The following is a 17,940-nucleotide window of genomic DNA, read 5'->3' as shown; positions in this document are numbered from 1 at the left end:
GCAGCATGATTTGAACCTGACAAATATTTCCAGGTATTCTTCCATCAATGAGATCAACAAATTCAGGAAAGAGGGCCATGGAAAGACTTTTATGTACTTTGTCACTAAACTGCCAAGAATGGATGGTGGAACTTCTTACATTGGATTTCATGGCGGTAAGACGAGTTTGAATTCATCACTGACCAAAACTTGTTTGTTTTATAGAAAATCTCATTTAACATTCTTTTAATAAGGCCCTTGGAAGTCAGTCCACATCGATGACCTCAGGAAATCGAAAGATATCGCCTCTGATATAAAAGCCTTGCAGGGTCTGACCATCAGTCAATTGTTTGAAGAGAAAGCAGAGAAAGTACCTGAGCCTGAAGGTGACGTCTCAATCAAATATTGAGAGTTCTCTTTAAGTGATTATCAACTTTCTCAAACAATCCAAATATTTTTTACTGCTTGCAGCAATGGAGGTTGAGGAAATGTACGCAGAAGAAGGAGAAGAAGAGAAGATGGAAGTAGAAGACAATACTGTGAGTCACAACCTCAACAACAGCAATGTATTTTCAGTACTATTTTCACCCTGTTGAGTTCAGTTGGCTTCTATGTTGACTCAGTAGGTGATTTTCTTGTGCTCTTTAGGGCTTGGAGAATGTTGTGGACACCACAGCGCTGGTGCGTAGCTGTGTTCAGAGTGCAGTTGGCATGCTGAGAGATCAGACCGAGGCCGGCACCCGCAGCACCAAGAGAGTACAAATCCTGCTCATGCTCCTGGCTGACAATGAGACTCTACAAGGTGAGATTTATCACTGTTTCTATTATTATTCAAAGCTTTCATTAATTGCACTGTAAGTGGTTACTCATATTTGTATATTTATGTTACCAGCTGAATTTCTGAAAACGTTAAAGAAGCGAATTCATAATCTATTGATGGCTCACGATGATAACGCAATCTCCGCCAAGAGTTGGGTCTCCAGGGAAGCACTAAATATTGATGCCTTGCAAGAGGGTGGAACTTTTAGGTAAATTACACCGTATTTTGGATTGTATTTCAGATGTTTAGATTTTGACTAGGCCTTACTAGCTCTCTGTGAATACCTAATACCTAAAACAATTTTACTTTCAATATTTGTTCATTTTTGTTTTTTAGGCACGCCCTATGGAGGCGAGTTCAAGCAGTAGTAACTCCCTTCTTGGCTCAGCTTGTTTCAGTTATTGACCGTGACTGCAATCTAGACCTCTTGCTGGATACAAACGCTGAAGAATCCTTGAAGAAACTGTGGTTGAATATTTTTGGAGATGTCATGTTACTGAATGTTCCTCACACAAATGTGAAAAACAAGTATGTGATCATTTGATTTCAAGAGACATTTTGTAAGCCTTTTGTAACACTAATGCTCTTAGCTACACAAGCTTTATTATGTTTTGTTTTACAATGTTTTCAACAGCAATTCATTATGCAAGGCAAATATGCGTTGCATTTTCATCATTATTGGCATTTCAGAAAGTTAATGTTGATATGTTTTTTAGCTAGAATGTTAACATTAACCTTCCATTAACCTGAACCTTTTGGTAACGCAATGTAAATCGCCGTCTCAAATGGAAAGCAAGAACACTGAAGGGGTCCTATTATGCTTTTTCACATTTTCAACTTTAGTTAGTGTGTAATGTTGCTGTTTGAGCATAAAAAAAGATATTCAAGGTTACAAAGCTCAAAGTTCATTCCAAAGGTAGATATTTTATTTAACAGAATCCACTTTTCAAGAACTACAAGAAGTTTTTTCCAGTTCACAGCTTGTAACAGGGTGTCCACGGATCCATAAAAAGTCTTAAAAAGTCTTATTTTTTACTTATGAAAGGTCTTAAATTTTCTAAATATCTAAATGTTTTCTGAATTAGAACCATCTAATTAGCGTACTTTTTTATTTATTATTCTTTCTTTGTGGATTTGCTTGTTCACATGACATTGCGCGTCACATTCGCGGCAGCGAATAAGGAATTAACTCTGTCTCCTGCACGCGAAACAGGAGGAGAGAAGGAGAAGCAAGTTGGTAAATGTCAGTTCAATTCTAAGTTCGTTCTTTATGTGCGTAACGTTAGTGGTGTGCGATGTGTATTGTCTATTATGATATTGTAATCATTGTTTTTCGAGCTGACATCGCTTTTGTCTCTCATGCTTTCACTGCGTGATGTGTGCAGTTATAGGTAGCCTATGTTCCCAAATGAGTTTTTGTCTTATATTTGTATCATATTATGTTGTTATCATAGGCCTACAATATCATATCAGCAGGAGTTCCGTTTTCCCGTGCACAGTTGCAAATGTGATATTTTTATTTTACATACCAGTTAAATTAACAATAAATTAACATTAATAAATTAAAAATTAATACATTTTATAAACAATATTGTCAATATTGTTTGTTTTCAATTTATTTCGCTGATGAGAATTTCAAAATGAAGCCATAGCAGAGTCTCAATGCAACAGACAGCTATGATTTTTTTAATGAAATCCGCGTTTTGAATGATTCAATTTAATGATTCAATGAACAATCACTTGCTTCTTTCCCGAATGAATCAGCCGTTTGAACGAATCGGTTGAATGAATGACTCCCTCAACTCACTTATTAAGACAGTGACTTGCCGCCACCTACTGGCAGTTTTAGTTTCACATTTAAAGTACCCTTTAATTAGAACGTTAAAATTAGAAATCAGTTCATATTTAACAATCTCATAGCTTTATTTATGCAATTGTAAATGCAGTGTAAATATATTAATGCCAGATCTGATGCCACTTCTGTGTCACCTCTGCACTGCAAAGATGGATTTTGATTTAATGATTTAATTTGACTGGTAACAGTGGTATTGTGTAATTATTCTAATATAATTTAATTTGAATGTTAGGTGACATAAAAGGTGATGCATACATCTACAAATGTCCATATATAGGTGAAAATGCCCCTGGAAATCAATTTAAGGTGGCAAATATTACCCCTTAATAAAAAAAAAATAATTTCTGTCACTGCTGTGAACTGACCACTGCATAGAATATGAAAAATATGAATATCTTCGTCAGTCAGCTGTCAACAACAGGCCTAAACCAGCCATGGCGCCAAGCACAGAAACACAATCAGTAAAATATTATCTACTTATTATCAACAAAACTTTGAAAATATCAAGACATATTTTGTCAATATTGCACACCCCTAATGCATGGTATTAATTTTGATTTCTTCGGGTCTTAAAAAGGTCTTAAATTTGACTTTAAAAAGTGTGCAGAAACCCTGTGTAAGTATGTCTTATAATTGGAATTGTTAATAGAAAACACAACTACAATAATACATTTTATGTAGCTGCTATGATGTTAATTAAGGGCATTCGCTAGCCTGCTGTCTAACATCACAGCATTGATGTAGTGTTTACTGTAGCTTTTGTAAGCTCTCGCTTTTGTAAGGCTGTTCACCACCCCTTAGGAAAATTTGCCATGTTAGCATATTCTAATACACCCCAAAAACAAAATCAAGACTTTGTAACAGGGCATAATAGGACCCCCTTAAATATGTAATGTAAAACAGGATCACATACTGACAATGCATTGCTCATGCCTTGGTGTCTACATTAGCACACGTGTATGGTACAGTATATTTCTGACTTTAAAGCAATGTCATTATTATAACTGAAAACCCTCCATCTTAACAGCTCGACGATCTTGGTTCAGAACTACATTGCCGTTGACAGGAACATGGGTTGCACCATGCCTTTCAGCTGGAGAATTAAAGACTGCCTAGAGGACCTCTGGGTACATGCTTTGCAGCGAGAAGGTATTTTTGCTTAATTGCTTGTGGTTAGTTTTCCTGAAAGAAAAACATTTTCACAGTTTTCCCATTCCTTAACTCTTTTATTTACAGTTCAAATTAAAAACTAATAAATGTTTTTAATTTGATAAATAATAATAAATGCTGTATTTGCATTTCTGTCACCAGGACACTCTCTAAAGCAATTTGAAGAGTTTTTTTGGAAGACGCCCTTGGGCAGGTACATCTCTGAAGCATCCGAAGATATGCAGATGGAGTTTTTCCACAGGTATCTCCAGGATTTCGTCTCCATGACCATGAATGTAATATCGAAGGTGGACCTCGAGGTGAGAGTCAGACCCTTTTAAAGATACTTTTTGTTACCCATCATCTGCATTTCCAAGCACATACCATAAAATATGTGACCCTGGATCACAAAACCAGTCACGAGTCGCACGGGTATATTTGTGGCAATAGCCGACAATACATTGAATGGGTCTAAATTACCGATTTTTCTTTTATGCCAAAAATCATGAGGATATTAAGTAAAGATCATATTCCATGAAGATATTTTGTAAATTTCCTACCGTAAATGTATAAAACATTTATTTTTGTGAGTGAATGCTGCACAATCACGAACATAAATGGACAACTTTAAAGGAGATTTTCTTAATGTTTCGATTCTTTTTGCACCCTCAGATTCCAGATTTTCAATAGTTGTATCTCAGCCAAATATTGTCCTATCCTAACAAACCATACATCAATGGAAAGCTTATTTATTCAGCTTTCAGATGATCAAATAATTGACCAATGTGACTGGTTTTGAGGTCCAGGGTCACAGGTTTAAAAAGAAGTATCTTGTGTTATGTGCTTATGAATTGAATGTCTTTAAACTGCTGATCTTGTTACCTAATAATAGTATTAATAAAAATAAAATTTACCAATGTGAATGGTTTTGTGGTCCAGGGTCACATATGTGAAAAATAATGTTTTTTGAACAATCAAACATGAAAGCATAATTTGTACACCCCAACAACAAAACCAAGACTTTTTAACAGGGCATAATAGGACCCCTTTAAATATGTCATGTAAAACAGCATCACATTCTGACAATGCATTGCTTATGCCTTGGTGTCTACATTAGCACACGTGACAGTTCACATACACTTGTTCATGTGTGTGTCTGTTTTTACATTTTAGCTCTTGTGTGGAGCCCTTACTTGCAGTGTGCATGAGCTTAGAGATGGTGAGGAAGCGCACGAGGGTGAAGTCATTTCTCTGCCGTGGGTTCATGCTGCCTACCATCACTTCAAGAACCGAATACAGAACCTCTACCGGATGATCAGTATACAGCCTCAGATAGCTCAGATGCTGCAAGATAACAAACCCGCAAGAGAGGGCAGAGAACTTGTAAGTGCTTGAGGTTTACATGATATTACGGGGATCGGATCTGGATGTTCTTCTTTGCTTACTTCCCTCTGTTTCTCAGGCGTTAGATGCATTCGCCGCTCTGGCCTGTATTGAATACCTGGAGCCCCAGAATCTAAATGGAGATGCTGAAAGTCTGGCCTGGCTCAGGCGTGTGAAAAAGCTCCAGGTGCCGATCGAGCTGGTCTGCTGTGAGGAGAGCGTACGCCACTACGGAGAGAAGAGCAAACTGATGGTCACCCACATCCAGTGAGTTATTATGAGCTAGAAAATATGTTGTCCTATCTTTTACAAGTAACAGGTTATCTGTATATTTTAGTTATATTTATTGCATAATAGCTGTTCTCAGTCTATTTGTGTGGGACTTGGGTACTCTAGATCTTTGGTTTGAACTTCGAAAACTCCCGTTTTCCACATTATTTGACCACTTTCCCCCCATAATGTAGGCTAATATGTTTCCTCTGGTGCATCAGCTGTAATGAAAAGTATAAGACTCCTTGGCCATGAAAATATTTTTTTCTCCATTTATGATTTTATTATCTAACTTGATACTGCTGTAAATGTGTGTTGTATTTTTGTGTGTGAGTGTGTGTATGATAATGCATTTTCTTCTATTCTATTCTGAATTTCACTTGTATATTCCATAGATTCAAAATTTAAATACAATTATGTAATTCCTGTTTGCTGCCTCATTTGGGAAATGAATTGGAATTTTCAAGGTGTTCCCAGTTCATTTCCGAATGACACTCAACCCATGTGCACAGTGCTGCTGCTAACAAAACTTGTAATTATCAATATTATCATGTATGGTCATTTGCATCATTGTATTATTAATTTTCAGACAAGGCTGGCAGCGCATTTACTCTCTGGCCCTGTTTGTGGAGCACATGCTACTGGGCGTTGGAGAGCTGCAGCTGAAACTCAGGCCGCTGGTTCTGGAACACACTCGACGCCTAGCACAAGTGAGTCGATTATACTCCTTCCTCAAGCTGAAATGAAACTCCTGAAGGAACTGTTTATCTCTGATACTCCTCTGTTTGCTGAAGGTCCTAGAGAAGAACTCGGACCTCAAAAAGAAGCAGCCGTTCGAGGCAGTGATCACCGTACTCAAAGCCTGCAAAGATGAAGCATCTCAGAGCATTTTTAGGTTTGATTTGATGATAGTTATTCTTTTTTTTTGTCGAAGGATTTAGTAAGAGGCTGCTTTTACAGGATTTTGGTGATTTGGCTCTAGCTACATTTACATAGACACCCTCTGTTTCAATCAGAATGAAATCATTCCCATTGATTAATCCAAACGTAGTGTTTACATGAACGCTAAGTAAAGTTGATGTGCGTGTTTATACAACATATTGATCTTTTGACATGTGCACCCTGAAGAGATTCAGATTAATATTTGGTAACACTTTATTTTACAGTGTCCTTGTTACATATGTAACATGTACTTACCATAGTAATAACAGTAAATTATGCATAATTACATGCAACTAACCCTCAACCAAACCCTAATCCTACCCTAACCCTATAGTAAGTACATGTAGTTAATTAATATTACTCAGTACTTACATATATAATTACACTGTAACAATGACACCTTAAAATAAAGTATAACCAAATGTTTAAACCAGCCCTTAACAATCCGGATTAAATTTCAGTCTGATTGACGTGGTTCCATGCAACTTTTGTTTAGTCAGTGCTTACATACAGATTATTAGGGTCCATGTAAACACAGCTTCTGTTTGTTTACCCAGGTTTGGGATCCAACTTTGTCCAGTGTGCATGGGAGACCCTCGGGACCCTTTGAGTCTGCCGTGTGACCACATCTATTGCCTGAGCTGCATCAAGCAGTGGCTGGTGCCCGGTCAGATGCACTGCCCTCTGTGTGTACAAGAAGTGCCTGATGACTTTGAGCTCAAGGCCTCTGACACAATACGGTAATCTAATAGTTTTCTGTGCTGAATATTCAACAATATTTTTGATCTGACTGCATTGACACCATTATATGAGAACTGAACTGAGCTGGACGATGACATCACGGTTTTGTCCAGAGCGGCTATATATATAAATTAACTAAATTAATAACTTTTTACAACAGAAATGAACCATCACTGAACTTACTTAAGCTGGACTGTGACGCTATTTACTTCTGGAAACAAACTTTGTTTCATTATTTTCCTGTTATCACTAGCCGCGTTTCCATTACCCTTCAAATTGCGCAAATTGTAATTGTGAATTGAAAATACGGGCAATGGAAACACGTCAATTTTGCAAAAACTCCCATTTATCGCAAAAAAAGTTTTTCCGGTCGCATGAGGAGGTTTTTCAGGCAAATCGAAAAATAAATATTTCGCAAAACTGCAATAGAAAAAGTTTTTGCGCATTTACAGGTCACCTGACGTAGACGACGCGGTTAAATTAATTTAAGACAAAAGAATTACAGGAATAATGGATTCTAAACCTCAAATAAATGCCACAATCAAGACCTCGAAGTAGATATGAGGGAGAAACACCCAGAAACTCCTCATATGTGCCGCTCACAAGTATAATAAGGGTCGTTCCTTACCATTAATGCTTGGAAAACACACATACATCTCCTTCGATTAATAATAATGGCCAGTGCAGTGACTGGGATATAGTACATAAACCTACCAACGTCCGTTGACATGGTTTTTGGAATGATTTTACTTATCGCGAGAGGAAAAAATGAAGTTTTAGTCGCATAACATCGGTCAATGGAAACGGCGTCATTTCAAAATAGTTTTTTGTTGACATTTAAAAAAAATCGCAAAAGTTTTGCGCAAATCTGTAATGGAAACGCGCCTACTGTAAAGCTGCTTTGAAACAATCTGTAGTGTAAAAAGCACTAAATAAATGTGATTTGAGACTTGTGTTGAATAGTTGTGCTTTATCTTTCTGTTTGCCTGTATCTCTCTCTGTCAGTCTAAAAGATTGTGTGCTTGTTTTGGTCATTAGGGGTCTCATCAACCAAAACGCATTGTTCAGAATGCGATGTAATGCGTTCTTCATTGACGTGGTGTCCAGCGTGTGCTTCAAGGACAACACTCCTCCCAACAAAGACATCATACTCCACCTGCTGTCTCTTCTGATGGTCGAGGCCTGCTCGCTCCCTCAGATCAGAGGTACGTCTGGTAGTAGTGTGTGTGTGTGTGTGTGTGTGTGTGTGTGTGCGTAGGAATAAATGATCAGAACGCTGTTGCTCGTGCTCTCAGGGCAAGACCGCAGGTTCCTGACCAAGGCTCTTTCTCCCTTCGATGACTCTGTGGATAAAAATCCAGTGGTGCGTTCAGTGGTGCTGAAACTCCTGCTCAAATACAGGTGAGTGCAGGACATACCCTTACGCAAAGAAAACATATTTCCGTATATTTATGGTCAATATATTACATTTGAAAAATATATTTTGTTAATATATTGAATAATGCATAAGGAATTGCCACTAAAGTGCAATCACATGAGTTGCTTTAACTCAATTGAGTTATGTTTCTGCTACACAAAGTATTTGAGTTGAGTTTACAGGGAAAGTTTTGTTGGTATTACTTAAGGGTGTAAAGTCTAATTGGTCAAACACAAATTAGTTGAGTTCAAAATACTCAATTCTGATGCTGTTTCACTTAAGGCAATCAGTTTCAGTGTAAAAAATATTGCCTTAATTTCTCAATTGTTATTATAATTATTAATAACTATTATTAGGTAACAAGATCAGCAGTTTAAAGACATTAAATTCATAAGCACATAACACAAGATACTTCTTTTTAAATATGTGACCCTGGACAACAAAACCAGTCACATTGGTCAACTTTTGACCATCTGAAAGCTGAATAAATAAGCTTTACATTGATGTATGTTTGTTAGGATGGGTCAATATTTGGTCGAGATACAACTATTTGAAAATCTGGAATCTGAGGGTGCAAAAAAATCTAAACATTGAGAAAATCTCCTTTAAAGTTGTTCATTTATGTTCACGATTGTGCTGCATTCACTCACAAAAATACATGTTTTATATATTTATGATAGGAAATTTACTAAATATCTTCATGGATCATGATCTTCACTTAATATCCTCATGATTTTTGGCATAAAAGAAAAATCGATAATTTTGACCCATTCAATGTATTGTTGGCTATTGCCACAAATATACCCGTACGACTTGTGACCGGTTTTGTGATCCAGGGTCACATATAGTTATTGAACTATTCTAATACGCAGAAACTAATATTACATTAACTCACGCGCATTCAAACAGTTGCAGAAAGAAAGAAAGTAAGTGAGGAAAGTTTAAGAGAGTGAAATAATGAAATCCCATGTTTTTAGCAATGTATGCAATTACTAGGACTTGACCTGAACGAGCCATCAATCATTAATTCAGCCCTTGCATTGAGTCTTCAATGAGGCTTTGACTTTCTTAATGCGAGAATCTGGAGGCATTACTTGCGTTTCCTAGATTGCGTCTTTGAATGGGGATTCCCTTCTTTGTTGTTTGTTGATTCGCTTGAGGTCTTTTCGCATCTGGAGTGACGTCTTAGGAAGCCGATCAGTTGTTGTGTTGGCTGATGAATGGAGTCTCTGCAGGTTGAAGTTGTAGTTTAAGGCGAGGAAATACTATACTGAGTCATGGACTGAAGCTTTAAGGCAAAAACTAAGAAAAGGAAGCAAAGAAGTGAAATGAGGCTAGATGGGTTATTTCTTCATGATGCATTTCAGCTTAACCTTAGTCTTAGACATTGCCTTTAGTTTGGGCGTAACTATTTCTCCTCCTCATACATAAATCAACATGCTATCTTATTAGTGACAAGATCTCTAACTTTCCCACTCTAATAGGGTTTATTTTCGACAATATGAATATGATACACTTTACAGAGATTTGATTCATAACATAATTTGAGAAATGGAAAACCATTCACACCGATATCAACCATACTTCCTATAAGTGAAAGTGATATTTGATTATAAGTCTTTCTAGCATTGTTTTGGAATGATCTGATGCATTTTGATATTTAAAGGTCGTTTTTGTGGGTTTTAGAGAGGATTTCAGTCCTGTGTTCAAGAGGTCAAAACGAAGGTCTGTTTTAGGTCTCAGTCTTGGGAATCATCCTCCTTTCGTGATTTTCCTTGTGAGACTGAAATGTGCCATCGCCGAACCCATTTGTCGATGTTAAACTGTCTAACAGTTGACATTTCTTATTAGAAATGTTTACATGTTTGCTCTTTGTTTCAAAATTGTGGAGGAGTTTGTTAGTTTCCTAGACTGGCTGGTGTCACATAAAAGGATCTTCTGATTTTATGGTCATTAGTGTTGATTTGTATAATCAAGTCATTACTGTCTGATGGAAATATATTTTCTTTGAATAAGGCAACCCTTCTTACACATTTATATATGTATATAATAATCATTGTGTTTTCCTATTTCAGCTTTGATGATGTGAAGCACTATCTTCAAGCACATCTGACAGAGGTTGAGCAGAGCAACATCATGGAGGAGACTGATAAAACTGAGCTTTATTGCTTGTACATTAACTGTTTGGAGGTGTGTATATCCCTGCCCTCACCAAATCGGTTCACTTGCCATATTTTACAGCTTAGATGTAGTTTTCTAGATTCTCTCTCTGCGTATTCTAGGCTTTCTCTTAGAAGAGGTATTGGAAGAGTTAGCTGAAAACTTTAATGCTTTTCTTTTACAGTCCACTCAAACTCAATCATTTAATTTCAAATTCAAGCAACATTTAGATCAAAATGTTTTTAGTCTATGTAAACGATAACTTCAGTCTAGTGTGACTGTTAGTGTAAGTGTATTTTGTAATTTAAGAATAACCCTAACCAAATTTTACCAAAGTTTAGGATTTAAGATGTAAAAGTGTAAAGAGAATGTAAGTTCTAAAGAAAATTTATGTTTTTAAGGTTAATTTTTAGTTAGGATGAAGAATGAACAATACTTCTACAGCATTTATTAATCTTAGTTAATGTTAATTTCAACATTTACTAATACATTATTAAAATCATTGGTTGTATTTGTTAGCATTAGTTAATGCACTGTGAACAAACAATGAACAGTTCTATTTGTATTAACTAACATTAACAAAGTTGAATAAATACTGTAACACAAGTATTGCTCATTGTTAGTTGATGTTAGTTAATGCATTAATGTTAACTAATGAACCTTATTGTAAAGTGTTACCAATTAACTTACAAAGCATTTTGGTTCCTTTCTTAAGAATCAGTATGAAATCACCGATATGTGGCATAAGTTTGGTTATAAGTACAGTACATTCCTCCTGTGTGTGCAGGACTCGATGTACGACCGCACACAGTGGCACTCCGTGGCGGAGCAGCAGGCCTGTTTGCAGGAGGAAACACACTTTCTGCTGGAGTTCGCTGGCTCTGACTCCGTGTCTTCACACACCGCGTCTATAGAGCACCTGCAGCGGGTGGCCAGGGTTCGACTGGGCCTGGATGTGGCCGCTGACCTGCTGGTCAACAGAGGTACCGGTGCTGCAGGATGCAAGTCTTTAGTGCTTGTGCTTTAATAATCATGCAAATAAATGCTGTTCATTAAACTTTCTATTAAAGGTGCATTGTGTAATATTTAGGAGGATCTGTTGACAGAAATGCAAGATCATATACATAACCAGAGCCCGTCTACGGAGAGGCTGGCCACTCCCTATTAAGTCCTATTGTACCGAATTGTGGTTGTAGTTCCACCAGAGTTCCACTGGGGGCGATCGCCCATGAGTGCAAAATGAATGGGAGTCTATGGCGCTAGACGGCTAAATTTGTCTCTTTCACCCGATTGCCGTTGAGAAATCTCAGATTTGATTGTAGGTTTTGCAAGTTCAACATGGGTTATAGGTCGAAAGTTGAATGAACGAGTACTTATGTCCTTTTGATTTCTTACAGGTTGAGTTGTTGTTGCCCATAACACGCTAGCATTCTGCTAATGAACGCTGATTGGTCAGTGAAGGACTGATTACGACCAGAGATACCGCTTGATGACATTGTGTGTGTGTGTGTGTGTGTGTGTGTGTGTGTGTGTGTGTGTGTGTGTGTGTGTGTGTGTGTGTGTGTGTGTGTGTGTGTGTGTGTGTGTATTTTCAGCGTGGTCTTTTAAAACAACAAAACAAAAACTCTTCTAGCTAGTGTATTTACCTGTGTCAGTTTTCGAGAGAAAAGAGAGTGCAGAGCGCAAAAGCACCAGAGTGACTGAAGGATTGCCGTAAAGCAGTATCTCTGGTCATACGATGTGTATGTCGTCATTGACATTTTAAAAGACTTTTTAAAGCAAATAAGTGACTCTAAAAAAATTTAACACCCAACAATGTGTAATTTCTTTGAATCTCCTTTCGAATACAACATTCAAATTACTAGACAAAAAATTATATCCTGAGAAAAGTGGATTTTGAGGGGTATAGCGCCATAGACCTCCATTCATTCTGCACTCGTCCTGTGAGCGCCCTCATATGGAACCAGAGTGGAACTGCAACCAGTTCAGAAGCCGGAAGTTTACTGAGAGTGGAAGTTCTCCCCTTATTAGACATTCTCTGTACATAACTATGTTTTCAGTGGTGTATAAAGACCTTATATAATGAACCATTATGTTTTTATTACCTTAGAATGAGCCATTTCTGTCTACATACACCGCGTGTCTGCTTACATCGACATGTTTCTACATTGGCCCTGAGCGGACAAACGCGTTTCGTCACTATGTTGTTCTTCATGTAAAGAAGCTAGCTAAAGTCAGCGAATAAAACACTGACAGAATGATGAACAGGTAACAATAATAATCACAATAAATCAGTTTACTGAATGATCAAGTAAACCTAATTTTTTAATTTATCTTTGTAAAGAAACCTCATTGCTGAACTGGCTACTCTCTGCTGTCTCAGACGACGACATCACTTCCTGTCGGCCACCATAACTTCTGTTGTGTGCAATTCACAACCTCGCCACTAGATGCCGCTAAAAATTACACACTGCACCTTTAATTAATTTAGTGCCTGACATGAACTCACCAACCCTGTCAAGAACATATCCAAGTCACATTTTTTTCACCCACAAATCGACAGTTATATTGTGCATAAAGAAAATGAATTGGATCATATTTGGTTTTAGGTGTGCACGATGATTCTTCGGCTTCTGGCCCAGAGTTTTTGAAGAGTGTGGTTAATCTGTGCTGCCGGAGCAGGAACGACTGGTACAGGGTTTACCTCATCAGAAAGATCTGCAGTCTTCATGGGGTGGAATATGTGCAGAAACTTCTGCCACAGGAAAGCTTCAGGTGGCTGTTTCCTCAGGAGATCCTTGAGTCGGTGGGTTTTGGTCGAATTCATTTCATAATGCTGATATGAGTATTTGTGCTTATTTTGTGCTTTAACCGATACATTTATTTCTCTCAGGATCAAGATGGCAGCCAGATTGACCAGTATCTAGCATGTGGAATGGACTACAAAACTATCAGAGATGCCGTAGCCAAAGCCATGCTAGATTGCAATATGAATGGACTACAGAAAGCCATAGAGGTATTTATTTACTCCTTTACACACACACACACACACACAGTGAGACACAACGTATATACACATATATCTGTTGATGTTTCTGTTATGAATGAAATGTTGTAGTACTGAATTCTGCAATCTTATGAATTCTCTTATCGTAAACATTATAACTAATCCCACGTTTCTGTTGAGCTTATGAATGCAATGGCCAATTGGAGGTTTTCATACGAGTCACATCATCAATATATTGGCTATCATGATTTTGATCATGATCATATTATTGCAGCCCTACCCATTAATTAGTTTCTGTTTTTCAATTTGATAATTGATATACTTTATGTAGGCTATTACATTATGCAGTTGTTGTGTTAACACATTTATACCACCTTTTACAATCTTTTAAACAATCATACAGTCAAACACACTGTCAAAAGTTTGGAAATGTTACAGTTTTGTAATGGTTTTGAAAGAAGTCTCTTCTGCACTCCAAGGCTGCATTTATTTAATCAAAAATACAGTAAAAATAGTAATATTGTGATATATTATTACAATTTAGAAGAATTTTAATCAATTTAAATCTGTAATTTATTCCTGTGGTGATCAAAGCTGAATTTTCAGCATCATTACTCACGCTTTACACTTCAGTGTCACATGATCCTTCAGAAATCATTCTAATATTATGATTTGATGCTCAAAAAACATTCATTATTATTATGAATGTTGAAAACATTTTTGTGGAAACAGTGAATACCATTCAACAGGTAGAATTAAAAGGAGATAAATTAATACTTTTAATCAAGTGACAGTGAAGACATTTATAATGTTACAAAATATTTCTAAATAATAAATGCTTTTAATACATTTTAATAATTGTATTAAATGCTGTTCATTGAACTTTCTATTCGTCAAAGAATCCGGTAAAAAAAAGTATCACCATTTCCACAAAGATGTTAAGCAACACCACTGTTTTCATTATTGATAATAATATTAATAAATGTTTCTTGAGGAGCGAATCATCATATTATAATGATTTCTGAAGGATCATGTGACACTGTAAGAGTAATGATGCTGAAAATTCAGCTTTGATCACAGGAATAAATTACATTTTAACATACAGTATATTTAAATAGTAAACAGTTCTTTTAATTTGTAATAATTGTTTGCAATATTACTATTTTTACTGCATTTGTGACCAAATAAATGCAGCCTTGGTGAGTATAAGAGACTTCTTTCAACAAAATCAAACATTTTTATTGTTTCCAAACTTTTGACAGGTGCTGTAAATGTCATGTCAGTTGCAGTTTCGGTTCCACCTTTGCAGTGTAATGATGGCTTTTGTCGATGTTGGTAAAATTGTACTGGTACAGTAGCATATAGTTCTCTGATTGATTAAAATAATTGGTTAAATTCAAGTAAAAGAGAGCACAGATACATTTAATGCAGTCATTATAAAAATTGCCCCTTGATGTCAGATTGGCCCTTAATAGAAAAGTTTATTTCTGACTCTGGCAGTGAACATTAACAGAGTCTTAGTTCAGTGACATGTGAAGTCCCAGTTGGGTTAGGACGCCCCATTAAGACAGTAGTGAGGCGGTTCACTGGGGATTGGAACGGAGCAATTATGTCCACTACATGAACACTGTAATTAAATGCTTATTATGCAGTCAAATTCTTGGCATTTCTCTCCTCACTTTGTTAAACTGCTTTATCAGTGCTAATCCGTTGACATGTCTTTCGAAACGTCTTTGTTTGAAGGATTGCAACTGCACACCCATGAAGAAAGCTGTTTATCTGCTAATGGCTTTGTTCAGAGAAGTCACCTCCCTGTACAGAAGCGCAAACAGAAACATGCACCCTAAACCTGAGGTAAAAACACCAACAACAATCTGTTAGAGTTCTACTTTATCATCTTGGAAAAACAATTAATAGATGCTCAAACGTACATGGGAATTAATAATAAAAAGCCATGATTAAAAGTCATAAGGGGAATTATCATAATATGTCATATGGGGAATTACTTTTTTTATTTTATTTTTATTGTTTCATATTTTGAGATTAAAGAGCATAATGATGTTTTATGAAAACATACTGTAAGTTCCAGAATTCAAAACTCTGGTCCCAATTTGGACCCCAGTTCAAAAAGCATTTACAGTATTACACAGATGAATTCTTCGACACATGACCTGTGTTTAGGCATGATCAGAAACTTGAGTCACATGTTTATCCCCATGCCTGATATTCATGTTGCGTTTGTTTTCTGTAGCAATGTGCTGGCCTTGGAGGTTTTATCAGAAGCACAGACGTCTTCGTCAATGATGAAATGCGAGGGTTTGCTGAAGCGCTGGTGAATAATCGACTGCAGGCTCTGCATGTTCAAGCGCAGACGTCAGGCAAAGAGTTCGTGCTGGTGGAGGTCACAGTTCATATGGCTGCAGTCCTGCTGTGTGGAAATCTGCCTTTACTGCAGCCACTGCAGCGACTGGCGCTGTCCCCAAACAACATGATGGTACGAACCCTTCACGCCATGGCATCATGGAGTCACATGGTGACAGGAATGTGACCGAGTTGTGATATTTATGTCCTGTTCTCCTCACAGGCTTCATTCATCCCAACTATGCCTGATGACATGTTGGCTGTTGCCCAGCAGGCCATGGGACAACTTCATTGGTATTGTAAGTGGCAAATTCTAAAGCTCCACCACAGAACACAAATATACACAAGATCCAGTGACATGCAAAACTCAAGACCTGTCAAAATTAATGTTAATGTCTGATCAGAAACGCGTTAGCCTGTTGTACCTCATGTAATCATAATTAAACAGAACTTCATTATCAGAACTTTCATAATAGAGGAGAATGGTTGAAAGTTGGCGACTTCCACGCACTGTGAGCCTCAGCATGCGCTGACCCCGCTCTGGGATTTTACTTCGTGGCTGAGTTGCTGTTGTTCTCAATTGCTTTTATGGACAATGTTATAATACCGTGGAATATTTAGTAGTTTAGTTTTTAGTAATTTAGTAGGAAATCACGGTATACCATGCTTGAATTCACTGAGCTCCTCAGACCGACCCATTCTTTCGCAAATGTTTGTAGAAGCGTCTTCATGCCTAGATGCTTGATTTTATACACCTGTGGCCATGGAAGTGATTGGAATACCTGAATTCAATGATTTGGAGGGGTGTCCCAATACTTTTGGCAATATAGTGTATATTAATAATTATTTGAAGCGTATTGTATGTTTTATACACAGTGAAAATTAGCCTATGATTATGATTATGTATAATTACTTGTGGCAGAACATAAAACTGTTTTCCAAGCCATGCCACTGCTGTAATGTGACATTGTTTGGAGTGAAATTGGATAAAAAAGAAGGGAAAATGTATGGCAGGATTTTTAAAAAACAGTTTTACTGAAGAATAATTTACAAGACTAGAAACATGTATTTATAAAGTAAAAGGGAAAACCTTTTTGATGTGCACATTTTGACTGTTAATAGACAAACATAGACAATTATTGCAGGATTTCTACTCAGGTGGCAAATTAAATCTCCAAAAATGTCTTTGAGCCAGTAGAATTGATTTAAGCTCTAAAGGTGGGGGAATTTTGACAGGTCTTTGACATTGACGAGGCATTCTGATTTGGGAGGATTAGATATCACTTTTTTTCTATCATTTCCTAATCTCTGTTGTTCTCTTTATCTTGACAGTCTGTCCTAATGGTCATCCATGCACTGTTGGTGAGGTAGGGTCATGTCTTAATTCCTATGATTTTGCTTTTACATTTTACATTAACAGAACACAGAATTACATTTAGTCATCAAATCATTATTTACTTCACCTAAAATTAAAAATATATGTATTTTCCTCCCGCATCTGTCCAGTGTGGTCGACCCATGGAGGTTAGTCGCTGTCCAGACTGTAACACAGAGATAGGTGGCAGCAACCACATCCCTGTTCATGGCTTCCAAACCATGCAGAGACAGTATGTTTTTGTTTTTTTCTTGCAGCGAATGCTTGTTGTTCCTCTTTTATTCTTGCTAGTGTTGGTAAATATAATTTATTACCTGTCTCTCTGAAATATTGATTCTGACTGCATTATTTAATATAATAACCTTTAAACTGTATAATTGACCATTGTCACAGACAGCCGATATTCTACCAAGTTTGAACTAAATTTGTTTCTCATGATCTTAAAAACTTTTCATCCAAAGGTTTATACTTAAATGCTTAT

At 36.9% G+C, this 17,940-nt stretch overlaps 1 protein-coding gene across 7 annotated transcripts in view; it reads left to right on the top strand.

Moving 5' to 3' along the window:
• LOC311079384 (E3 ubiquitin-protein ligase rnf213-alpha) overlaps window positions 1–17,940 on the top strand; it is a 74,271-nt gene that overhangs the window by 35,013 nt on the left and 21,318 nt on the right. For 6 of the 7 annotated variants that reach the window (XM_084108768.1, XM_084108771.1, XM_084108770.1 and 3 more), the window contains 24 exons: window positions 34–155; window positions 234–365; window positions 451–545; window positions 628–781; window positions 872–1,007; window positions 1,136–1,327; window positions 3,682–3,803; window positions 3,966–4,123; window positions 4,977–5,186; window positions 5,266–5,453; window positions 6,046–6,166; window positions 6,251–6,351; window positions 6,956–7,138; window positions 8,178–8,344; window positions 8,435–8,540; window positions 10,632–10,746; window positions 11,504–11,699; window positions 13,326–13,522; window positions 13,610–13,732; window positions 15,467–15,577; window positions 15,975–16,217; window positions 16,308–16,383; window positions 17,417–17,451; window positions 17,591–17,691. In XM_084108768.1, the coding sequence (XP_083964894.1) occupies window positions 34–155; window positions 234–365; window positions 451–545; window positions 628–781; window positions 872–1,007; window positions 1,136–1,327; window positions 3,682–3,803; window positions 3,966–4,123; window positions 4,977–5,186; window positions 5,266–5,453; window positions 6,046–6,166; window positions 6,251–6,351; window positions 6,956–7,138; window positions 8,178–8,344; window positions 8,435–8,540; window positions 10,632–10,746; window positions 11,504–11,699; window positions 13,326–13,522; window positions 13,610–13,732; window positions 15,467–15,577; window positions 15,975–16,217; window positions 16,308–16,383; window positions 17,417–17,451; window positions 17,591–17,691 (3,384 nt within the window). The remainder of the gene's footprint in view (window positions 1–33; window positions 156–233; window positions 366–450; window positions 546–627; window positions 782–871; window positions 1,008–1,135; window positions 1,328–3,681; window positions 3,804–3,965; window positions 4,124–4,976; window positions 5,187–5,265; window positions 5,454–6,045; window positions 6,167–6,250; window positions 6,352–6,955; window positions 7,139–8,177; window positions 8,345–8,434; window positions 8,541–10,631; window positions 10,747–11,503; window positions 11,700–13,325; window positions 13,523–13,609; window positions 13,733–15,466; window positions 15,578–15,974; window positions 16,218–16,307; window positions 16,384–17,416; window positions 17,452–17,590; window positions 17,692–17,940) is intronic. The other variant, XM_084108769.1, reaches the window with a different exon arrangement.

Source organism: Abramis brama, assembly GCF_963993115.1.
Source record: "Abramis brama genome assembly, chromosome: 1".
NCBI classification, from domain to species: domain Eukaryota; kingdom Metazoa; phylum Chordata; class Actinopteri; order Cypriniformes; family Leuciscidae; genus Abramis; species Abramis brama.
Note: the sequence above shows the minus strand (reverse complement) of the source record. Positions and strands in the feature narration are given on the sequence as shown.